Below are 17,890 nucleotides of genomic sequence, written 5' to 3' on the forward strand. Positions count from 1 at the left end.
GTCCACGTTTCACCTTCCAGCCAATCAGAATCGAGTATTCCGACAGACCATGTTATAATTTTCTATAACAGCAGCTCTTGACAGTAGTAGTAGTGTGAGGCGAATCACGGGTTTATTTTTGCGGACACTCCACAAAAGCTGATATATTTACAGTATATATGCAGTGGATATAAAAAGTCTACACACCCCTATTAAAAAATGAAACCAAGGTAGATCATGTCTGATCGTTTTCCACCTTTAATGTGACACAGCAAACGGCACAATTCAAGTGAAAAACAATCCGAAACATTTTAGTCGGGAAGAATAGGAAGAAGCAAAGAACTTAACGATAACTTGGTTGAGTAAATGTTGCGTAAAATTTTACATTCAAACTCGCGTTCAAAAGTAATTATCGTACATCTGTCATCAAGAACATCATTCTTATTTAACCCCAAATAAAGATCTTAAATAAAGCTGTTACTGTAGGACCTTCTTGGGGGATGGAAAGCTTACAAAGCAAGTACAGGATCTTATTGTCGAACGGTATTGATCAGGACAGGGGAACAATAGAATTTCCAAAACATTAGATGTACTATTTAACACCGTGAAGCCCATCATCAACAAGTGGAGAAAATGTGGCACGACAGTCACCTCACCAAGAACAGGACATCCCTCCAAAATTGATCAAAGGACAAGACAAAAGCTTACCAGGGAGGCTGCCGAGAGACCAACGGCAACATTAAAGGAGCCGAATATCGGTCAAGTACTGATTACTCTGTGTATGTGACAACAATCTTGCAGTGCACTAGAAGAACGGAAGCTGTTTCTCACATGATCATCTGATGAGACCATGTCAACTTTTTGGGGGGGCATAATGATAAAAGGTATGTTTGGTGCAAAAACAAGATATCTAATCACATAAAGGTGAAGCATGGTGGTGGCAGCATCATGCTATAGGGCTGGAAAAAAGTTCTTATTTATCAAGGAATTGTACTGCTTATATGTTTTCACAGATCTTCCTTCATTATCCCAATGATCAAAACCCCTTTATATATGTATAACAGAGGTTTTCTCTGTTTTCTGTTTTTTTCCATGACACGACTATTTACAAATAACATACACGTTATATAAATATAGATATATAAACATTAACTGACAAGCAATAGAATACTGTAAGTGGACCATTTTAATAAGACTCAGTCGCTGTCTTGCTTCTTTATAGTGGTTAATGTAAATCTCTCAGGCTCGTGTCTCCAGTTGAGCTCTTCATCAGGCACAGGAACTCGGGACTAGAAAATAATAATATATATATATATATATATATATATATATATATATATATATATATATATATATATATATATATATATATATATATATATAAACACAAGATATTCAGTGTACATTTTTAAACCAATAATTTTTTTTTAAAACGGCCTTACCTCTCTAATACCATAAAACCAAACCGTAATGTTATTCCTTTTTCTTTATTTAAATTTGAGTATTATTATTATTATTATATTATTATACTAATACAAAACCTGTTTAATTGGTGAGCAGATTTCATTTTTTTTTACTTTCATAGCAAACTTTTATTAGAAGCAGTGGGGCAATAGAGATGTATGCCACTGGATGGCGCTGCAAGACCACATTATCCGTACAGTATCTGTAGTGTGTGTGTGTTTACCCCAGTGGCTGACACTGCAGGCCTGCAGCACATGGACAGTGTTCATGAGGAGCCTCATCGTCCCACATCAGCAGCTCCAGCAGCTCATTCGGCTGATCGTAACAGCTCTGACCCTCCAGAGGCCTCGGCCTGCACACCGGATACAGCAACGCTACACACACGCACGCACACACACACAAAGGAGTGGTTAATCAGATTATGTTAAATTAATATCACATCATAAAATGTGTTTGTATTAAACAGTGATGTCATGTCTATAAAGACTTTTTCCACTTCTTTCTTTTCTATCATTTCATTTGTTCTTTCAATAAAAACTGTCTATCTGTCTTTCTCGTTTTCTTTCTTCTGTCTGTCATTTCAGTTTTTCCTGTTTCAATGTTTTTCTCTTTGTTACAAAATCTTTCTTTTGTGCAATCATTTTTTCTTGCTTTCTTCAACATAACCTTTCTTCAAAATCTTTTTTCAAAATCTTTCTTTCCTTCCTTCTTCAAAATCTTTCTTTTTCTAAATTCTTTCTTTCCCTTATCTTTGTCATTTCGGCATTTAAATTCTCTGTAAGAAAAAATAATTCTTTATTTCTTTGAGAATACATGTCACATAATGGAGGTTAAAGGATACAAATGCAGATGCGAGCTTTATTAGAAAAAGGCAGACAAATCTGAATCATGAAAGAAAAGCGTGGTCAGAAACAGGCAATGGGTCAGGCGATCTGCAAATGGGAATTAAACAGGCAAGGCAAAAGCACGAAACAAGAAACAAGATCAAAAACTGTTAAACAAAACCCGAGGAACGCGGCACAAAGGCTTGGTACGGTGATAAAACTCATGCAATACTTCGCGCTGAACACAGACACACGAGGGGTTTAAATATCAAACGTAATCAGGGGTGAATATAAAACAGCTGAGACTAATGATGACACGTACGGGAAACAACCAATGGCAATACAGCGGCAGAGACAGGACATAAACCATAATAAAACACACGTCAGAAGTAAACAAACTCAATGTAAATGACAAACCCGCGCACACGCTTTGAGCTCGCGCTTCGGTTTTCCCACGCTTTGCACGAGGGGAAATCGTGACAATGCATTTACCTTTTCATCATTAACGCTTTGATTTATATTTGTGGATTGTTTTCTTGTTGCAGGTTACACTCACATTTCATTTCTAATTTCTTGTACAAATAAATGTCCATCATCTTTTTTTCTTCTTTTTTTTGTTATAAACAAGGGAGCTGGATTCGGGGCGGGGGCTGGATTCGGGGCGGGGGTGAATTCGGGGCGGGGGTGGATTCGGGGTGGATTCGGGGCGGGGGTGGATTCGGGGTGGATTCGGGGTGGATTCGGGGCGGGGGGTGGATTCGGGGCGGGGGTGGATTCCGGGCGGGGCTGGATTCGGGGCGGGGGTGGATTCGGGGCGGGGGTGGATTCGGGGCGGGGCTGGATTCGGGGCGGGGGTGGATTCGGGGCGGGGGTGGATTCCGGGCGGGGCTGGATTCGGGGCGGGGGTGGATTCGGGGCGGGGGCTGGATTCCGGGCGGGGCTGGATTCGGGGCAGGGGTGGATTCGGGGCGGGGCTGGATTTGGGGCGGGGGCTGGATTCGGGGCGGGGGTGAGTGGGATCTCCTAATGATAAGGGCGAACACTGTTCTGTTGACCTTGTTAGGAAGTTAAGTTAAAAAAAAATTTCCTTCTACAAAACCTCTTGTAGAATTTTCCTTTCTGCCTTTTTCCAATTTTTTCCCTTTCATTAAAAATTCTTTAAAAATCTTTTGGATTTTTTCCTTTCTTTCATTCATTCTTTCTTTTTTCTCTATTTCTACCTAACTTCCTTTCTTTCCTTTTTCTTTCTTTCTCTCTTTCTTTTCAACTTTTTTCTTTCTTTCTATAAAACCTTTGTATTTTTTCCAAACCTTTCTTCAAAAAATTTCTTTCTGTATTTTTTTTTCTTTCATTTTTTCATTCATTCTTTTTTCCATTTTTTCTTTCCTCAAAAATTCTTTAAAAATCCTTTTCTTTCTTTGCCTTTTGAATTTTTCTCTCTTTCTTCTTGTATTTCTAACCCTCTCTGCCTCTCTGACTTCATTCTTTCTCTTTTCCTTTTTTTACATGCCCGGTTAAGTATGTGATTTCACACACTTCTGGTCTACTACAGAAGCACAGGGAGTTCGAGAACCCTGTGTGAGAACCCTGTGTGAGAACCCTGTGGTACCTTTGTGTACGGCGCAGCAGTGCAGGGTGCTGCAGTCGCTCTGGTACTGACAGATCGTCCCTGAATCTCCTCGGGTTTTGTTCTGCGTGCACACACCCCACACACACAGCTGTTCTCCACAGCACTCCTCGTCCTTCTCACACTCCTGCAAACGCGAGGGAGAATGTCATGGGAGAAAGGTCTGAGTGGGAGAACTTCAACACACAGCGCCATGAGAACACCATGATGTCAGTGTGAGGTGCAGAAATGCCTCACCACGTTTGTGGATTTACACGAAACGCATTTGGAGCTGCTGATATTGTACAGACAGTAGCTGTCCTCCTCACAGTCTTCATCAATCAGACACTCCTGCACACACACAAACACACACACACACAGTAAAAATGTTACATCATATAATGTTATCTTTTCTTGCAGGGGCAAACACAGGCTGCCTGATGGGCAGGGGACAAAAAAAGTAAAAAGGGCGGCATTGACATGTTTTTTACACCCAGAGGGCATTCAGTTTAATTTTCTTATATGTATGGAATCCCATAGGGTACCATTTACATATTCTCCATGGGAATTAAAAGTGCCTTGATGTTTCCTCGCATGTAGGGGAACCCTAGAGGGCACTTCATCATCTTTCTTGCACATAGGGGAACCCTAGAGGGCATTTATATTATATTTCCTTGCACGTAGGAGGACTGTAGAGGGCAGTATTTCGCATCACCTTGCACATAGGGAAACCCTAGAGGGCACTTCATCAAATTGCACCACATATAGGGGAACCCTAGATGGCACTCATCATGTTTCCTTGCTTGTAGGGAAACTATACAAGGCACTATATCACATTTCCTTATATACATATAGGGGAATCCTAGAGGGCACTTCATCAAATTTCACCACATATAGGGGAATCCTAGAGGGCACTTATCATGTTTCCTCGCATGTAGGGGAACTATACTGGGCACTATATCACATTTCCTTGTATACATATAGGGGAATCCTAGAGGGCACGTCATCAAATTTCACCACATATAGGGGAATCCTAGAGGGCACTCATCATGTTTCCTCACATGTAGGGGAACTGTAGAGGGCACTTCATTGTGTTTCTTCACATGTAGAGGAACCATAGAGGACACTATATCACATTTCCTTGCGCTTAGGGGAACCCTAGAGGGTTGTTTCATTGTGTTTCTTCACATGCAGGGAAACCCTAGAGGACACTTCATTGTGTTTCCTTGCACTTGGGGAACCCTTGAGGACACTTCATTGTGTTTCCATGCCATTGGGGAACCCTGTGTAGGAACAAAAGTTCATAGGTTCAACATTTTTGGCAGCTAAAGGGAAATGCATTATGGTGGAGACTGTAAATAATAGGCTTATGCTCATTTTGATTTGTTCCATGAAGAGTGATTTGGTATGTGCATGCATGTGTGCGTGTGTGTGTGTGCGTGTGTCTGTCTGTGTGTGTGTGTGTGTACACTCGCCGACCAGGAAATTCCAAAAGATTAATCCTCCACCCGAAAAAAACCCAAGAAGGACTGATAGTGCTACAGCTGTGTACTTCTGTTAACAGAAAGATCTCTTTTCTTATAGGTAACACTTTATGTAAACCTTGTGTCATAAAGCTGACATAACCAGGTCATAAGGGTGTCACTGAAGATGTCATATGCTGTCAGTTTATGTCCAGTGATATCCGTGTCATAATGTTTGGTGCCATGACAGCTTCTCACACATGCTCTTTTTTTTCTAAATGCACTCAAATTCAAAAAAGCATGTTGAGGTAAGTTTGAGCAATTTGCTAATAAGTTAGCCAGAGGCCTGTTCTACAAAGCCGGTTTTGGTGGCTACTCGGGTAAGTTTGCGTTCAGGTTGAGCAAACTCTAGTTTTCGGTCTCAACAAGGTGGATTGGTTTTTAGCAGAGCAAGTTTAATTCTGGGTAAGAGAAGTCAAACCCAAATTGGACCAATCAGCTGTGAGCAAAGTGATATACACGATCCTTTAGTGTATGTAGCGATGGCTTCACCGTTTGTAGAGAATCCTGTGGAGCTCAAAGCGCAAATAATAAGAAGGGCACTCCCCTGGATTTTCCCCAATGACCATCTGTATGAAAGATATGGATTTTCGTAGATATACCATCTACATATAGAACTATACCATCTAGCCGAAGCCACGCTCTTACTGTACCGCAAACTGTACTGTATGTGTTGCTTTGCGGTTCTTTGCGAGTAGTATATTTTATGCAGTGGCATTATTCTAGTCCTAACATATTTTCACAAATTGATATTTATTTTATTAATATTTAATTTGAAACAATTGACATTTATATTAAATTACATGAAATACGTCGGGGTAAAAAGTTTTCAATCCGTTTATTCTCATTGTAAAAACCACTGTATAGTAAACTTACGCATTTACACAATCAGCGGTTTTCCCGAGCCAAAACGGTGTGATTTTTGCGGTTAGTGTAGATTTAAATTCCTCATGTTCCCCAAAAAGTATGCGCACGTGCTTTTTTCCATGTTGAACGCTGTTGGCTGCAAACATCTGGCTTTTATATGCACGTGCACGCTGAGTAAACATTGATTCAGGGTTAAAACCTGGGTTGATTGAGAAAGTTAACCTTAATTAACCAGGGTTGGATTTTGTTGGTTTTGTCAACTCAAAACTTACTCTGCAACTCTGAGTTAATTCAACTCGCTTTGTGCAACAGGCCTCTGTTTACTTTGCTACTAGCAGGATGTTAATAGCTAACATAACTGGCATGGCAGCAACTGAATTTTTAGCTGATGGCAAATATTGCACACTTACAAAGATTGAAAGATGTTTTCATATTTAAAAAAAAACCATTTAAAACAAAACGCATCCTCTAACAGTTTTAGATAAATAATAAAAGTTACTTTTAGCATGAAACGTGTTTAATGTTTCATTTAAACGTGAAACTAGCTTAATTTAATACATTTTAAACATTTACCTTTTGCTTTTTTTTTGCATTTAAAAGGAGCAACATGGTATTTTTGGCTGGATTCGTTGACTTTTATTTGAGTAAGAAATTGAGACAATATCTACTGTATACTTTCACTTAAAATGCACCTATTATGGTTTTTCAGATATTATCTGTATTGTAGTGTGTTATAGAGCTGTTTGTGAATGTATAAAGTCTGCAAAGTTTAAAAAATCAAAGTGAACGACAAACAGCGTTATTGACTCCCAAAAGAAGGAATCGATTCTGAACAGCTGAAACGACTCATTAGTAATTCCACACTTACTTCCTGTACTAACCTACGTAGGTTTGTAATAAAAAGCCCCGCCTCTGGTCTTGATCGGCTGCTCGCGAACAGAGGGAGCTAAAACTCGTTATGGTAGTGAGCGTTTATTTTTTGAAACACGCTGACATAGGTAGACCAATCACAACAGACTGGGACATCTGACCAATCAGAGCAGTGTATGCTCTCTGAAAGGAGGAGTTTATAGAATGAATCCTTTAGAACGGATCATTTACGGAGTCGTTTTTGACACTGAGGGGAAAAAGGCAATGCTGCAATTTAAATTATGAGCACGTTAAAGTGTTTTTTGACCTTGGACGCATGTAAATCTATTGTACGTTTCAAAACCATAATAGGTGCGCTTTAAGTATAATTTCTCAACTCTAAAACTGAAGCGCTTGCTATGTATTATGGGAAAACATGACATCATGGCCGCTGCAACTACACAGTTATAAACACACAGAAGCTACGACTATCGAGACGTCTTGTAAAAAAATGAATTGTTTGTGTTCTAGCGTTTGGGCTATTTCTTAAAGTGGCGGAGGTTCTAGCAGGAACATTAACGAAACAGTTGGGAGCCTGTACCTTTGAGGTCTTATCTAATGAAAACACCTCCAGCTGATACCGGGTGGTTTTTCCCTTCACAGCGCTGTGGAGCACTTAACAGATCGAGTTAAACGTCTCCAGCAGTGCATTCGTTGGAAGTTTAAGTATAAAGCAGTTAGAGGGAGGAAACGCTCTACGCTCGCCACCTCATCACACTCTCGAGATCAAAGCTCTGCTGCAGAGCACAGCCTGGCGTGGGAGACTTTTACAAACTCAAGAACAGCTCCAGTCTGGAAAACATTTCCTGAACGTCACCACACTATACATTCAGCTATTCTCCTTTAACTACACACAGTGTAGGTTTCAAGGTATTTTAAAAGATTTTGCTGAAGTGTAATCTGCAGTAATATAAACTAGTCCTCAAAAATCATGTTCCAGTCAAATAGGTAAATAGTGTATTTACTATATTGTTGTTAACATCTGTTACCTAACCGAATAACAGAAACAAAAAAGTAATACTGGTTATTATAGTCATTAGTTTAAAAAAAAAAAAAAAAAAAAAGTAAAGTAAAAATATCTTCATTATAGACAATTCCAACTAATATTTCTATTTAATAAATAGTTTTAAACAATTTTTTAAAAATAGATTTTTTAAAACTCATTTCAAGCTTGAAATTGTTCTTATTCTAACAGGGACGGGGGAACAAAAGTCTGGAAAAGTAAGTGTTACTAAAAAGAAACAGCTGGAGGTTAATTGGAAACAGGTCAGTAACATGATTGGATATAAAAAGAGTATCTTAGAGAGGCAGAGTGTTTCAGAAGTAAAGAAGGGCAGAGGTTCACCAATCTGTGAAAAACTGCATCTACAATTTGTGGAACAATTTCAGAAAAATGTTCCTCAATGTAAAATTGCGAAGACTATGAACATCTCATCATCTACAGTACATAATATCATCAAAAGATTCTGAGAATCTGAAGAAATCTCTGTGTGCAAGGGACAAGGGTGAAAACCAATACTGCATGCCCGTGATCTTCGGGCCCTAGGGAGGCGCTGCATTAAAAACAGGCATGACTCTGTAATGGAAATCACTGCATGGGCTAAGAAACAACTCCAGAACTCATTGTCTGTGAACACAGTTCACTGTGCCATCCACAAATGCTGGTTAAAGCTCTATCATGCAAAGAAGAAGCCATATGTGAACATGTTCCAGAAATGCAGCCGTCTTCTCTGGGCCAAAGCTCATTTAAAATGGACTGAGGCAAAGTGGAAAACTGTTCTGTGGTCAGACGAATCGAAATTTGAAATTCTTTTTTGGAAACCATGGACGCCACGTCCTCTGAACTAAAGAGGACTAAAGAGGAGAGGGACCATCCGGCTTTTTTATCAGCGCTCAGTTCAAAAGCCTGCATTTCTGATGGTATGGGTGCATTAGTGCCTATGGAATGGGCAGCTTGCACATCTAGAAAGACGCCATCAATGCTGAAAGGTATATACAGGCTTTAGAGCAACATATATTTCCATCCAGATTCCATCCCATCTTTACTCTGCCTCTCTAAGATACTATTTTTTAATACCCAATTATGTTACTGACCTGTTAACCAATTAACCTAAAACTCTGCATTTGTGACATCGCAAATTTTGAAAAAATCCCAGCAAAATCAAGCATTTTTAGCCGCAACAATCAAAAAAAAAACCCTCTACTGTACGGACTGGGAAACACAAGATAAATTTCTACGTTCAAGATGTTTCCACTGCAACGATATCATTCATGCATTGCACCAGTGATTAGGTTGTTTTCTAGAAGAAGATTTCTTTTTCTTGCTGAAAGAAAACACAATACAAACATTTTTTTATTTTTTTTTTATTTTTATTTTTTTTTATTTTTTTTTTTTTACAAAATCTCAGTCGAGACCAAGACCATACTTAGCTAAACCAGTACCCAAGAACAGCAACAGGTCCAAGTCAGTATAGAAAAAGTCTCCAGACCAGACTCAAGTCATACAGCCCTAGTTTCAGGCCCTTTGAAATTTCCATTTGTCTTTCTCAGTAGTTGAACTATGAGGAACATCATTTCTTATTATCTTAGTCATCGACCAATCAGATCAGTACTCATGATCAGAGCCATCATCGCCCAGGGCCTTGATTTTGCCCGCTGTATAAAACCATTCAGCAATGTGTAAAAGTGTATGTGTAGGCTACTCTACATGCAATAGGAAGTACAGTAGCACGACGTCTATCCTGAATGATGTCATTACTGTCGTCTATTTGAAACCACTTAATGACGGGTTGCTACGCAGCACTATGCTAACCGATCCAGTGGCATCATGGCAGGAATACTGGTGCCACGTGTCATTCCGTCACCACACTCCTCCAACCTTGCTTTCCATGCATTCCTTCCAGCCTGCCTAATCACAGTAAACTCAGTGCAAATGCCACCACAACACCACCGCTAATGGCAAGCTGCAGCAGCCGTGGTGTGGAATTAAACCCCGCTCACGTCTTCCTTGGCAGCGTAAAGCAGAACCGTTACTGCCTAACTCCAGACATTGTATAATAACGACAGTTTAGATTCATATCATTTCTAATTATTTCTGTTATAAGGTTGACTCTGTATGTGTGTAAATACAGGAAGTAACTATTAGACTGGTATTAAAGTGTCTGGTGTCTACATTTATGGCAGAAAAATAAGATTTTCCAATCTAAAAAAACATGTGTTCTGGGGTCAATAAACTTGAGAGTTTACAAGCAGGATTTGCGAGACAAAAAAAAAAAACAAAAGCAGGGGAAATGTTGAATCAGGAGCTGTGTGAGTCATGTAGCACTGGAAACATGTTGTGCAAGTTGTGACAGAAAAATGGATCAAGCCCAAACATGTGCCATCTGCTTTTCAGCAAATTAGTTCATAACATCATACATTACATTTCCCCATGGAAATGTAAATACTTCTGTCTCCAATGAGCTGTCCTGGTAACGGGGTTTGAGACAGTAATAAAAAGCGACGATTGTTTTATAGACTGCTGTGTGATGTTGTTAACCTCAAACCATCCATTAAATATGACATGGGTGCCAGCAATAACGGCTTGTTTGCAAGAATAAATTTTCTCAGTGACCGCCTGCAAACAAACAACAATAAAGATTTTGCTTATGTGGTTGGGTATGAACCGTGTGTGTATGTGTGTACTCACATGGTCCACCTCGTTCCAGCGGCTATCCTGAATGAGGGGTGTGGAGGAAAGTGTATCTCCTGACTCGCTGTCTGAGTCCTGGAGGAGGGAATTGAGGTGTTTTCAGGGCGACAAACATTAAGTTAGTGATCAACAATAGTTTTCTGTTCATTAGAGGTATAAAAGATATATAATTTGAAACATTTGAATCACTCTTACCAAAGTAAAATTAAGCAATTAAACACTCGTGGGTATGCGGTTATAGGAAAATAATCATCAGTAGGGTGATGTGATGTGATGTGGCCTGGTGCAGCTGTTACCACCTGAAAGTTGATTATTTTCCTATAACAGCACTTCCCAAAGTGTTTTATTCAGTCCCTCTAGGATTCTGCGATCGCAGAAATGAACGCAAAATCAAGGAAGCGCCGCGATATTCAGAGGAACGTGCAATGTTCTGAAATTACTGCAGAATTTCTGCAGATTTGGGCCGAGACGCATCATGCGACGTCATCACAACACGCATTCAGACAAATCCTGCTTCGATTCATGTGCGTCCAACATGATTACAGCTATCTCATTTACCAACAAACACCACTGTGATAGAGCATGCAAAACAATTTTGAGCAACTGCGATTTCACAATTTAAGTAGTTTTCCACAAAAAAGCACCAAAAAAAAAAAAAACTCCACAAGTTGCAGTGCAAATTTTGAAGAAAGCCGCAGCAAAATCAAGAATTTTTGGCCGAAACAATCACAAAAAAACTCTGGGAAATCCTGCATGGACTGTTTATTCTGCTTATGCTGCAGTTTTCCCGGTGTTTGTAAATTATTATTTTTTTAAATAAATGACACGTCATGCTTTTTCTGGAAGGTTTGCTAAACAAATGAGTTCCTATCATCACTTACGTTGTAGCAATAAATAAACAGTCATAACCAGAGTAAACTCTGTCCTTAAACGATGTGGAAAATTACTGATCATTACAAAGCACCGACACTGGAGACTCCTTCCATAAATGTTCCATAAACTAAACATCATTTTACAGAAAGCTTCACTATGTCAACGATTTGCTTTGTTAAAATAACATTTATTATTAGTCATATATTATATGGGGCATCCATCATACAATCCCTGTGTATGCTGTTACTATAGAAACGATAACATATTTAACTGAGTGTATTAACATAAGCCTGTGATATGATATGAAGGAGAATTTATCAAATAAAGTCATATTTAGTGATCAGTTTTTTTACTGTCCTGTGGGTGATAGGGTGAAGGCCCACCTTGTCTCCAGTCATGTTGGGATTGGGGTGGCCAAAAGGCAGACGGTGTCCATATAGAGATCTGGAGGTCTCATTCGCCATCTAAGTATAGAAAATCGAGATAATAAAGCAAATATATTTTTAACTAAAAATGCTGCATTTATTTGTCAAAGGGAAAATGGACATTCAGATATGATCAGAGCATTTTAAAGTGGCAATTTGTCATTTTGAAGTCAATTCATTTTAATGTAATCTTTTAAAGCTTTAACAGTAGACTTTGTCACAAAGCAGCTTTATAGAAATCCAACAAGACCACCATGACTTGGATGAGGATGAAGAGCATACTGAAGATGAATGAGTGAATCATACAGTGAAAAGAAAACCCTCTGCTCCCTGTGAGGTAATTACAATAAAAACTTTGACAACTTTGCCCTTCCCTGAAAGTCATTTCACATTCAACTAAAACTCATAACTTGGAATTACGACTAGGACGAAAACACCCCCTCCACTCAAAATCCCTGCTCGGACTATTCCAGCTGTTTTACTAATTTACAGCCCAGAAATTTGTAAACAGAAGCCTTAATGAAAGAAACAAATGCGACTGTAATATTACAAAGCACAGTTTTTCCAAAGTGTTATTGGAAGTCTATTATTATTATAGGTCTAGGAACACTTTAAAATATTACATACCGCACCTTTAAAATGTAACATATAGAAAATTGGACAGAGAGATGATTATAAATAAGGCCAGAAAATCATATATTCCAACTGGGTTGGTCTGAAACAGATGATTTAAGATGCAACATCAAGGATTTCTAGCTATAAGAATCTTCCAAATGTACTGTGCATCATCTGTTAAGGGGAATTTTAGTTTTGTCTCTTAAATGTCTCAAGCTAAGCATTTATGACTCTCATCCATCTTCACCTCACCTGAACCAGCAGATCAGAACCTCTATAGCCTCATTAATCCACCTCAGGAGTTGGAAATGAACAAAAAAAATGAGTAGCTCTGTGTACTACCTGATGCACGGCCTCTTCAAGTTTCTGCTGCGTGTCCTCCATAAGCTTTTCCACCTCCTTGAACATTTCATTTAAAGTTAATTGGCCCAGAGCCACGTGTTCCCCCAGGGTCTCACTGAGGTCCAGGGGTCTCTTCTGATCTGCCTTCACAAGACTAATAGCGAGAGACATGAGAGTAAGGAGCAGCATCGTTGTGGTAGGGAGAGACTCCTTCAGTCTGACCTCAGAGCGGATTGAAGGGAAACTGACGAAGGGGAGGAAGAAAAAGCTGGGGCAACAAAAAAAAAACAACCCTCTCTTGGCTTTCTAAATGCCTGTGTTGTTAAAGCGACAGTGCAACATTCTTGTTTTCCTTTAAAGAAGTCACATACTTGAACTATAGCACTCAAGCTATAATACAGAATAAAATACTACATAGACCTTCATATAATTGCCTTTTAACCTTTATACTCAGTTTAGCAGTTAAAATATAATGCATTCCAACAATGTTTGGGAAAATATGGCATTCATATTGAGAAGTTCTTTGATAAGTCTTAACAATTTTCAAAATTCCTAGTAACCTGTGAGTGGAGCGGAGCTTATTATAACAGCAACAGTGGGAAATAAATCTGAAATGGGATGTTCTAAATGCACATACGGGTGTGATAGTCTTAACTTTGCGCAAAATTTATTTGCACATGCACCAGCAGGTTGTTCGTGGGAGTCACGACTATCTTCTGTTTTATCAAAAGATTTACTTTCTTTGGTTGTAAATGTAAAAAAAAAAAAAAAAAAAAAGCATTACAAAACATTTTTTTCAAAAACTACCTGTAATCTGATTACTTAGTTTTTTTTTATGTAGCTGTAACAGATTACAGTTACAAGTTTTTTGTATCCTGATTATTTTACACTGTTACATGTATTACTTCCCAAGCCTGCCATTAACCCTTTTTCCTGATAGTGTGATTTAGGGTCCTCTTTGGGAGACAGCCAATGAATCTATACATGAAGTAATAAATCAACAAACTCTTTCTTGTCCTGTAGATGGCAACAGACTACAAGCTCTCTTTTACTATAATCTCATACTACATAAAGACATTCTGTATCTCTATAAGCCTACTACACTATGTGCACCTGCCACCTTAGAACAGACACTAAAGGTCATTTTAAAACTATTTGGATGATTTCAACATTTTTACATTGGTACAACATTTTTTTTTTTATGATTTAAGATATGATTTGATGAATGAAAATTAATTTGTGCCACAAATGCAAAGTTCTATGTGGCTCATTAGATGTATTGGTGTTAATTGCTAAGGGCCATGTGTACATTTAGACTTGTTCAGGGTGACATGGTGACCTGCCTCTGAAAACTGATGCCCCTCAGTGGCAGCTGCTATGTGGCAAACGCACTAAAATATGAGCTGCTTGCTTGCATGAGCTTGTTTGTGCTATGTAGGCTAGGTTTGCTAATTTTCAGTGTTATTATTATTCATATAATTTATTGTTTTTAGTTCATTCCATTACCTTAATTAAATTATATATATATATATATATATATATATATATATATATATATATATATATATATATATATATATATACACACACACACACATACATACATATATACATATATATATATATATATATATATATATATATATATATATATATATATATATATATATATATATACACACACATTTGTGTGTTATATATTAACAGTAGCTTGGATGTGCCATTCAAATGCATTATATATGACTTTTACAATTAATTATATTATTGGGTTTTTTTGTTTGTTTGTTTGTTTGTTTGTTTGTTTCTTTAGCGTTCACTGCAAATGGAGCTTAGCACAATGGTTTAAGAAGTCAGCCCTCGGTTTTGATTGGACCCACCAACTTTATCTTTGCTTCTGATTGGACACTGAGAGCCCGAAGCCCCGCCTTCTGTTATAAAATGCAGAGAGGCTCCCACAGTGTGCTTGAGAAACGGTACGAACAACTGAAGGGGAGAAGGGAGCACCTAAATAGCGAATGTTTTTCTTATGATAAGTTTGTTTTGAAGACTAACACAGTCCAGAATAGTTGACAGAAAGTTTACGGATTTATACCCGAAGTTAACAAGATAAGCACTGGATTAGAAAGACGCTGGGCGTCAAATAAAGCCGGTGAGTGAGTTTGACAGGACTTTTGTCAATTCAAACGTCCAAGCTCTAGACATTTATTTTCAAAGCTAGCCTGACTAGAGTGTGTGTAGATGTATATACTTACTGTTTATTCTCAAACGAGGCGGTTATATTTATTAAAGATGAGCATAAAGTGAAGTTTTGGTCGGATATCAGATGTCTGGTTGGGTTAGTGTTTAGTATCAAGTGCACTGTTAACCTAAATATTTCAACAGCACCTGTTCAATATGTGGCCGATAAATAACTCTTCAACTTCCTGTTAAAATTATTTATTTTTTAAATTTATTAACATGCCTTTTGGTGAGGGGACTATATGAGCATATTCATTATTATTTCTGGGCTGATTTGACTTTAAGGCATTATGGAGTTGATTATGTGTCAGAAATATGAAAAATGACAAGCAAGTACAGTATATAGCAAAATACATTTTACAGAATAGGCATGGACATGCAGATAGTATGAATAAATAAATAAATTGCACATTTAAAAAAAAAAATACATGCTCTTTTAGTTTGAAAAATTTGCAGATTGTCTGTTTTTTTTTGTTGTTGTTCTGTTTGTATTGTAGCCTGTATACAGTATATTATGTAACGTAGCTTAATTTTTGTTTTTGTTGTTTCTACCATTTTATTTATATTATTTGACTTTATAGACTTAGAGACTAAGAGTGTTTTTTTTTCTGGGCTTGTTGGTTGGTGATCTAATAATCACAGGCGTGTTTTTTTTTTTCCAAACTTTGGCTCGATTAAGCCGTTCCATTCGTCATTTTTGTGCGTTCAGGTTTGCAAAATGGTCGGTTCATCCGTTTTCTGTTTTTTAATTCTTTTCCAACACTCAACGGCACCTTTTGGATGCGTGGGATGTTGTTGTGCAGGAATACCTGCTAACATGGAGTCGGTCTGGTATACGGTGGGGGAAATAAGTATTGAAGAAAAAAAATCAGTAAATATATTTCCAATGAGTCTATTCACATGAATTTTTCACTAGACTTTGGTATTAACTCAAGATATCCAGACATTAATGTCAGTAAATGAAGTTATGTGAAATAAAGTGGAATGACACAGGAAAAAAAGTGTTGAACACGCTGAGAAAAAGCAGTTCTCCATGGCAAGGTAAGGCAAGGAACCAGCAGAAGTTATTATACCCCCTATCTGTGCAATTGAATATCAGCTGTCTTGTTTTATGCATCAAGAACAATACCAGGTCTTCCCCCAGCATCTCAAAAGCATTAACAATAAATGACATGACCAGCGGAGCCAATCACGTTAGTTGAAATGTGGCTGCAAGCGTGGATACCCTTCCACACCTGATGCAATATGGTTGAGCCCCATATTGAACTCCAGTCCCAGGTTTGAAAACAGCGTTCACGCTTCACTAATCGTACCAAACTCCGTGCTCCACAGGCCCAGAGCCCAGGAAAAAAATGTAAGTGTTACAGCTACACAAGTTATAGACTATTGATTGATTGACAAGTTTGTGGGAAAGTGACACATTTGCTTCCTATCTTCTCGTTTATATGGATATGTTCTCGAGCCATAGATCAGTCCCTCTAGAATTTTGCGATTTGCCGATCGCAGAATTAACGCAAAATCGAGAAAACTCTACAAAATTTAGAAGAGCTTGCAATCTTTCAAAATGACCACAGATTTCCGTCAGATCTGGGCCAAGACGTGCCGTGACGTCATCACGACACACGTTCAGCCAAAGCCCTCTTCGATTCATGCGCGTTGAACATGAGTACATCTAAAAGGTCTCGGTTACCAACAAACATCACTGCGAAAGATCGTGCAGAACAATTTTGTGCACTTGCAGCTTTCGCCAATTCATGTAGTTTTCTGCAAAAAAAAAAAAAGCACAAAAAACTCCTTGTGACACAGATTTTTGGCCGTGACAATCACAAAAAGAAAACTCCATGAAATCCTGTATGGACTGATGGATATGCATCCTTGTATCAGTATATCATTAGGTCCAGTTGATCACCACAAGTGGACAAATCATAAATTCAGGTATCTTACCAAGCAAGTACAAGCTCAAGTCAGTGTGCCGCCCAGTCACGTGTTTCGGTTTTACTGCGACCTAACGAACGAGGCTAAAACGTGTGCACCTCCGTTTAGCCGTACCGAGGTGGCCACCTGAGTGTCGCTGAAACCTCGTTCCTTCTTCAAGACCTCATCGTTCAGCTGTTTACAGAGGTGTTGGTGTATTGCACCCGTTTCTGGTTTTCTGTACATTTTCATGGCAGTAAAATGAAATCGCAGCACTAGGTTGAAAGTAACCTGTGGGGAAGTCGTTTCTTTATGGCCGTAAGACACACAAAGCATAGAAGCACTAACCCGATTATGATCGCCGATTATTTCCTGTTCCAATCCTCTGATGTACTATACATATAGAACGTGCATGTTTGTTGACTGATAGGACAACCATTTATGCAGTTGAACAAAGGACCCGAACCGTCTCTCATCCCAACCTTTGAGTTTTTGCATAACTTGGCGACAGGAGCTTGCAGGGAGTCAGCTCGGTTACTTTCACATACAGTGGAGGAAATAAGTATTGGACACGTCAAACATTTAATTAGATTTTTATTTTTATTTTTCAGTAAATATAT

General features: G+C 38.5%; 2 protein-coding genes across 10 annotated transcripts in view; one reads left to right on the plus strand and one right to left on the minus strand.

Annotated features, from left to right (window-relative positions):
- Window positions 1-219: 219 nt before the first annotated feature.
- Window positions 220-13,364, minus strand: dkk3b (dickkopf WNT signaling pathway inhibitor 3b). Its single transcript, XM_017475212.3, has 7 exons — window positions 13,119-13,364; window positions 12,120-12,200; window positions 10,861-10,938; window positions 4,132-4,224; window positions 3,877-4,021; window positions 1,667-1,817; window positions 220-1,268 (listed from the first exon to the last, which is right to left on the minus strand). Exons 1-7 carry the CDS (start codon window positions 13,305-13,307, stop codon window positions 1,205-1,207), a joined length of 801 nt encoding a protein of 266 aa, XP_017330701.2. The 5' UTR covers window positions 13,308-13,364; the 3' UTR covers window positions 220-1,204.
- Window positions 13,365-15,068: 1,704 nt separating this feature from the next.
- The window catches only part of mical2b (microtubule associated monooxygenase, calponin and LIM domain containing 2b), a 66,079-nt gene continuing 63,257 nt past the window's right edge, over window positions 15,069-17,890 (plus strand). For all 9 annotated transcript variants that reach the window (XM_017474781.3, XM_017474782.3, XM_017474783.3 and 6 more), the window contains exon 1: window positions 15,069-15,267. The gene's annotated coding sequence lies outside the window, so the exon portion shown is untranslated. The remainder of the gene's footprint in view (window positions 15,268-17,890) is intronic.

This window comes from Ictalurus punctatus, chromosome 8, assembly GCF_001660625.3.
Source record: "Ictalurus punctatus breed USDA103 chromosome 8, Coco_2.0, whole genome shotgun sequence".
Classification (NCBI taxonomy): domain Eukaryota; kingdom Metazoa; phylum Chordata; class Actinopteri; order Siluriformes; family Ictaluridae; genus Ictalurus; species Ictalurus punctatus.

What these genes read in the sequence shown, in the direction of transcription:
- dkk3b (XM_017475212.3), bottom strand. Translation starts at nt 13,307, where the DNA reads ATGCTGCTCCTTACTCTCATGTCTCTCGCTATTAGTCTTGTGAAGGCA. An exon ending in CCAACATGACTGGAGACAAG is followed by an intron (nt 10,939 to 12,119) that starts GTGGGCCTTCAC and finishes TCCCTCCTCCAG; the next exon opens with GACTCAGACAGCGAGTCAGG. An exon ending in CGTGTAAATCCACAAACGTG is followed by an intron (nt 4,022 to 4,131) that starts GTGAGGCATTTC and finishes TCGCGTTTGCAG; the next exon opens with GAGTGTGAGAAGGACGAGGA.